Consider the following 7,122-nt stretch of genomic DNA (forward strand, 5'->3'; position numbering starts at 1 on the left):
AAAAAAAAAAAGCACTTCAAGCTTCCCACCTTCACTTAGATCTTGACCAGAGTAGGGGGAAATAGGAGGCCAAACACACTGCTCGTTACCTCATAAAATAACTGGATTCTTTTTCTTACCATTGCTTCTCCCACACGTTTCCTTTCTTGATTGGTTGTAGCAGCAGCTTTGGTTACTGATGTTCCTCCTGTGGTAGAAGCAGCCTAGTACAAGATGACAGCACATCTATACCTCACTGGCAGGCGCCCCTCAGCATCACAGCATAAGCAGGAGAGGTCATAATGTCTCCCAGGCAACCATCCCATTTCACCCAGTCTTCCGCTATGCCAGCAGCCTGCTTTCACCCATCAACAGGACCCAGCCCTAAAGTCCACTCTTAAGCAAGTCTTCCCAGTTAATTCTCCGAACTAAGCCTTGGGGTTTGTAAAAAGGAAAAGAAGAAATTACAACCAGAATTTTACATGTACGGGGTATCTTCACAAATAACAGGTTCCCCTCCTTCAAATTCTAACAGCTGGTGAACACACTGCTGAGAACTCATTTAAAAGATTAACCATTTCAGAATTTCTTCATTTACACTTTCAAAAGGTGGCAGCATTTTTAGATGGCATCTTTCTGACAAAGGTGCCTGTAGGTGAATGGTGAACATGGAGTTAACTTGCCCAAGTTCTACTGATTGAAATGACTTGGGGAACAGGGCGAATTGCAAGGGATTCCACTTGTGATCATCTGTGAACAAAGTTCATGGGATTATCTTCTTGCCTCCTGCTGCTAAGGCACCAAACCTCCTCTTTTTGCCAGCCATTCCTTATACTTGTGACCTTTGTTCATCTCCTCATGAAGAACTGTTCTCAGCCTTTCACCTGCCTACAAATGGGCCAATACAAGTTTTTTGCATCTAGCAAGATGGCAAAACAAAAAAGCAGAACTAGAATTTGCTCTTAGGCCTGGAGTTACTAGCAGAAAGCTCACACACCCATGGTGTGCACACACATTCTCTCTGACAAGACTTAAACAACAGGATCCCCATGGCTGTTTTCCCTCCGTGATATAACGAGCGCGCAAAGAAAAACACAGCTAAAGATGAATACCAGGTACTTTATTCTTGCTAGTACTGGTCTCGGTCATCCCATATGAAAAATGGGATATTGAAAAAAAAAACATATATATATATGCTGGGTCTTTCACAGAAAGTAATTGTCACTCTCTGAACCCCTATGGAAATGCAGACTTATACCCTACCAACATCATCAGTTGAGGATACCGGAGAGGAACTCTTCATCAGGGACTGTAGCGATAGGACAAGGGGTAATGGGCTTAAACTTAAACAAGGGAAGTTCAGGTTAGATATAAAGAAGAAGTTCTTTACTGTGAAGGTGAAGAGGCACTGGAACAGGCTGCCCAAAGAAGTGGTAAATGTTCCATCCCCAGCAGATTTCAAGGCCAGGTTGAACAGAGCTTTGGGCAACATGGTCTAGGGTGAGGCATCCCTGCCCATGGCAGGGGGGTTGGAACTACATATTCTTAAGGTCCTTTCCAACCTAAATCATTCTATGATTCTATGACTAGCTGACTAGATCTCACCAGATTCCCACTGAACAAGTCCTCTACTTCATTCAAATACATCTGTACAATGAGGAGACATAGTGAAACGTTTCCAGAAATTATCTGAAAAATGCAAAGAATCAATACATTAAACACAGAAGTTTTCATATATTTAATCGCAGCAGAAATAAGCAACAAAGAGGTAAATCAGTAGTCACTTTATTGTGAGAATTAAATATTGCTGGTTTAGTATTAATTGCAAAATTCTGCCTTCTTGCCCTCTCATGGAGGATTAAACACAATACAAATGCTAAATCAGTAGTAGTCAAAAGAAGTGAAGGTTACCAGCCTACACTTCAAAATTAAGTTGAATGTTAAAGTCCTGGTAAACAAATAGCTATGACATTTAACAGCAGTCTGTAAACAGCGTGTGGCCTGCTCAGACCACTGGTCCCAACCTCCAAAACTGCACCTTTGCCATCTAACTAAAAATGTTAATAGAAAACAAGAGGGGTGAAAAGAAAAAAAAAAAGGTTGTAACCTAAACAATCCATTTGGTCAGAATTTGGCCCCACTTCAGAGTGCAGTTTGCTGTTCCGTTAACTGCCTTACAAAGGACTTAAAGCGAGGCCTTTCAAAGTGGGGGGCCAGTAGGCACAACCAAGTCAAGTTCTTTCAAGAAATTACTCCAAACAGAGCTTCTGTGCTTTATTCTACCTGGTTTCCAATCAACTGTTGGTTGCAGAGTTGTAACTACACTATGGTTGGATTAAAAGAATCATCTAGCAATATCAGGAGCAGCTCTTTCCTATGTGAGCAGTTTATAAGATATAACTTTAATGTGGTGAAGCACTATGTGCTATTTATTCTGGTGTGAAGTCCTAGCAGGACAAAATCTTTGGGGAAGGATATGGGATTGTTAATGGATGGATGGGTAAGAAACAAATGTTCTATGCCAAACCTCCAATTTCTGCCCCAAGTGGCTGGAAAGGGTGTTAGTCAGTGACAGATATGCAAAGATAGTAATATTCTTGCCACAGATCTGGGGAATGTTTTGGTATCTCAGAGAAGTGTATGTTCCCACCTACTAATAAACTTTTGTTCCAAATGATAGAGCATTGCTAATTGGCTACCACGTAACCCAGGACTTCAGAAACTAGGGGTAGGGAGAGGCAACTCTAGACACAGAGACTTTCTGACATCTATGGAAACAAAGCAAGAGGTAGGGTAAAAGGCAACAGAGGCGAATATTAAAACAGTGCTACAACTTCTGTTGTTCAACTAGATAATAATATAGAATATAGTTTAAAAAAATAAATCTATTTCCTTACCACCACCACATGCTCCTAAGAACTACTATGCATGAGGCAAGCATAAAGTGCTGTTATTTGCATTTAAGAAGAGCAGACACAGAACAACAGTCCTTGTGGCCCACCATCTTGGCTTTCTGGCTTAAATATAACTAAAATCAAGAGTGCCTGTGTAAGGAGGCATCAGTCACAAAAGAAACCATATACAATAGGCTTCACTTTTTCCAGTGCTTTTCTTCCACATGCTTGTTCTAAAACCCATGCTGCAGGAACAGGGTTTTTCAGCTGTCTTGAGGCAAAACAAAATATTCCCCTCTGTTGCCTTTTACAGTCATGCCTCCAGGAACACTATTTCACTTATTCAGATTGCTGCCCAGCATTCACAAAGATGAAACCTTCTTCCGTAGTTAGTAATTGGCTACACAACCCTTGCTCAAGAACTACATCCAAAGCAAAGTGTTTGAAAAGGAGCATTCTTATTCAGCTGTAGATTACAGAAGGAGTGGCTTTGCCCTGGTGTTGGACAGATCAGTGCTGTAGAGCCAAGCAAAATGTCAGGAATAGTTGGCATGGTTTAAAAATTCACATACCACCATTCCCTGTCTGAAGAAATGAAGTATCACCACACAGGAGTTCACAGGTGGTCATCTCAATTAGGACACTGATTTCAACAGTCCTTGAAGAGCCTTATAACATCCTCAAGACAAGCTGACACCTTTACAGAAGCGGAGAAAAACATTCTGTGATAGAAGAACCTAGTCTTGAATAGGAGGCCTGTGGATTGGAGAAAACACAGCTGCCCAAGCCTGAAATGAATGGCAGCGATGTGGGGGAAGCTGCAGAACAAAAGTGGCAAAAGAGCCTTTCATTATAAAAGGTAAAACTAACATACACTTCACATCTTATGAAAGAACTAATCCCAACTAGAATGAATGGAAAGCTAGGTGTCTTACTACCTTCTGTTTGGTTCAGTACCTGGGCCTTCACTCAGGGCACTGGTCCCATCCACAATATGCTACCTTCAGTATTATTCAGCAGACTACTTGCAGAATGGCTATGGAGCACCAGACACCCAGCAGAAAGGTAAACACCAATCCCCTCCACCCTCCCACTGCCACTTCTGCATCATGGCACCAGCCCATTCTACAGTGACAGCAGCCACCACTAGTGAAGCTCCAGCACAAGCAGATCAAATGCATGACTACATTGCTACCCTGAGCAGCTCTCTGCTTTCCTGACATGACAGCCTGTCAGGAATTCACTCTTTGGGGAGACGTTCACTTGTAGCACCTCAAGATGACTGAAGCAGAGGCTGAGTCTAGGACAGCTCAGCTGCCTCTCACAGTCTGTACTTTGTCTTTTGGAAAGAACTGAGGATGGAATAACTGTTTTCAGAAAACTTTTGTAGAGCTACACAGATTGCAACTGGAAGCATCAGAAACAAGCCTACTAGCAAGTTCCTAGTTATCCAGGTTTTGTGTCTCCCAAAGATGAGACATTTACACAAACCAAATCTATTAAAGCAACTATTTTCTTCTCTGTAACCATAATGGAATTTAAAAAATCTTAAATCTCAATACTGTACCTGGGTCTAATCTCACCACCACCAGATACAGCAGAAAAGTAGCCAAGAGCATCTTTTTGTAAGGAAATAAATAGAAATGGCTTGACATCGACCTCAGTGCTCTATGCAGCAATGTCAACATGGTCAAGAGCTTTTGGGACAAAGCACCTAGAGTACAAGAACAGAAAAGCTGTTAGGACAAAGCAGAGTACAAAAAGTAATCACAGACATACAGATAATAAGAAACTAAAATACTGAAGTAAGACTCTTAGTTTGATTGCTTAAGAGTTGGCTTGGTTTCTTGCCTTTTTTATAATAGGAAACAGAGAAACAGTACCCTTTTCTAATGCAATTCATTATATCTTTTTTTTTTTCTTAGGTACTTGCTTTAGTATAATATGCTCTTATATCACAGTAGTACCAGCTTTGCTCCTGGGAGATAACATCAAGTGATTTACAGTTCTAGAGGAGAAGCAGTAGTTTAAATGCCAGACATGCATTGTTCTACATGGGCTTGACTATAAATGGAGATAAAGCAGAGAGTACACAGAGCCAACAAAACATCCACCTAAAGGATTGCTACATAGTTTTAGTTTGCCTTAAAAAATAAAATTAAAAATTTTGAAGTGCTTTTGAACCTGGAAAATAATTCTCATGTCTTGACATTGGCAGAGACTAAACATACTTTGTAATTTTCAGCATTGGATCACTAAGTCTTCCGTCTCCTTCAATAACCAGACTTCCTCATGGCTGGCTTCTCATGACAATATTCTTGATAAATAGTTAATACTTGCTACCCTTTGACAAGGTAGCAACTAACTAACTTGAAATCAAATGATAAAAAAAAGAAGAGAAGCACAAGTAACAGTGGGAAAGCCTACCCAAAACAGTTTCTGTCGCTGCATCTTGCTGTTCTTCAGCAGCCAAATGCATCTCTTCCTGTTGAGTCCACTGACATCGGCTTTCACAAATGGTCCCTAGAAATGCTAGCTGCTGCTGGCTATCAAAAACATCACAGCCACGTACAAGCTCCTCTGCTCCCTCAAACCGGCCGAGCGGAAGCAACACGTGCAACAGATAGAGCTCCAGCAACGACCCATACTCGGGGAGGCTCTTATTGGTTTGGTCTCTCAGCCAGCTGCTGCCAACCTCCAGCATCACCTGGGGGTCTCGCACTTTGCTGTACAACAGGATACTGAAATACAAGAAAGAAATGTTAGAGTACACCAACTCACTAAAAGCTGAGATTGCTGACAGTTCCTATCCACAGGCAGCTATCATGAAGGCATTTATCAAGATAGGCAAGAGGTGCAACCACTGATGTTACTTTCTCAGCATCACCCCTTTTGTGCTTTATCACCATGAAGCAGTGTGCATGCATGTTCCCAAACACACAGGACAAGAACAGGCCTGACTCTGGTTCCTCTTTCATCCTCACACCACAGAAAGCAAAACTATCACACAGTATTCAAGTCTGGTCTGCTGTTAAACCCAGTGCAAGCCCTGCGTCTATCCAACAGCCACAGACAGAAACTCACCACAGCTCCAGAACTTTTGGAGGCAGATGTTCAGGGACATGGTAATACTGTAGGACCCATGACAGAACTTCTCTCCACCGGTTCATCTCAGCCAGCGCCTGAATCCCCACAACACAAAGGGAGCATTTCACTTCTGCAGAACTGGTAATGAAGAGATACCTAAATAAGCACTTCTGAGAACCATGTTTCCCCTTGCATCCCTTCCAGTGACCTACAGCCTAGCCCAGGTACTCTACAGTTCTCTGGCAGCCACTTCCCCTCCCTTCCATCTCCTCACCTGGGATAAAAAGCCAAATTCACCACCCTGAGAAGATGCACTGAGTCAGTATCTTAGAATCAGTGAGGTTAGAAAACATTTTTAAGAGCATCAAGTCCAACCATTACCCCGAGACTGCAAAGACCACCACTAAACCATGTCACTGAGGGCCTCACCTGCACAATTTTTAAACACTTCTAGGATGGTGATTCCACCACTGCCCTGGGCAGCCTGTGCCAATGCCTGATCACCCTCTCGGTGAAGAAATGTTTCCTAATATCCAGTCTAAACACATCAGCCACCTCCTCACTCCATCCTCCTTTCAGGTAGCTGTAGAGAGCGATAAGGTCCCCCCTGAGCCTTCTCTTCTCCAGACTAAACACCCTCAGTTCCCTCAGCCACTCTTCATCAGATTTATTCTCCAGACCCTTCACCAGCTTTGCTGCTCTTCTCTGGACCCGCTCCAGCACCTCAATGTCTCTCTTGTAGTGAGAGGCCAACTCAGGAGGCCTCTCATTACAAGAGATCTCTAGGAGAACACAGGGAAGGCTCCTGGGCACACCTTGCTTCTCTCAAACACACACCGAACCCTTCCTACGAACCATGTAAATACAGAGAGGACACGAACAAAGAGCCACCAAAGCCAAGCCGGGTTTTAAACGGTCACTAAATCAGATCTTAGCAACACGTCCGTCCTCTGCTAATCTAGATAATTACGAAAAAGTTAAGCAAGGAACACAGGTGCTATTGCCATTCATACAGATGTTCGAACCCACAAGGCTGCTAACCCCCCCAACAAAACAAACAAACAAAACCCAAACTTATTAAAACCAAAAGGACCCCTGTGAATAAAAACAAATCCACAAGCAGGGCAGACGCGGCCTGCAGTCAGCAGCCAGCCTCACGCTG

At 42.8% G+C, this 7,122-nt stretch overlaps 1 protein-coding gene across 1 annotated transcript; it reads right to left on the bottom strand.

Annotated features, from left to right (window-relative positions):
* Positions 1-3,610: 3,610 nt before the first annotated feature.
* PEX26 (peroxisomal biogenesis factor 26) lies at positions 3,611-6,116 on the bottom strand (the record flags this gene model as incomplete). Its single annotated transcript, XM_010017851.1, is given in 5 exon segments — positions 3,611-3,665; positions 3,667-3,691; positions 4,441-4,587; positions 5,301-5,614; positions 5,958-6,116. Coding segments are annotated over 5 exon segments (700 nt in total), but the record flags the coding sequence as incomplete, so codon positions are not given.
* Between the last annotated feature and the right edge of the window lie 1,006 nt (positions 6,117-7,122).

This window comes from Nestor notabilis, unplaced genomic scaffold, assembly GCF_000696875.1.
Source record: "Nestor notabilis isolate BGI_N333 unplaced genomic scaffold, ASM69687v1 scaffold21657, whole genome shotgun sequence".
NCBI lineage: Eukaryota > Metazoa > Chordata > Aves > Psittaciformes > Psittacidae > Nestor > Nestor notabilis.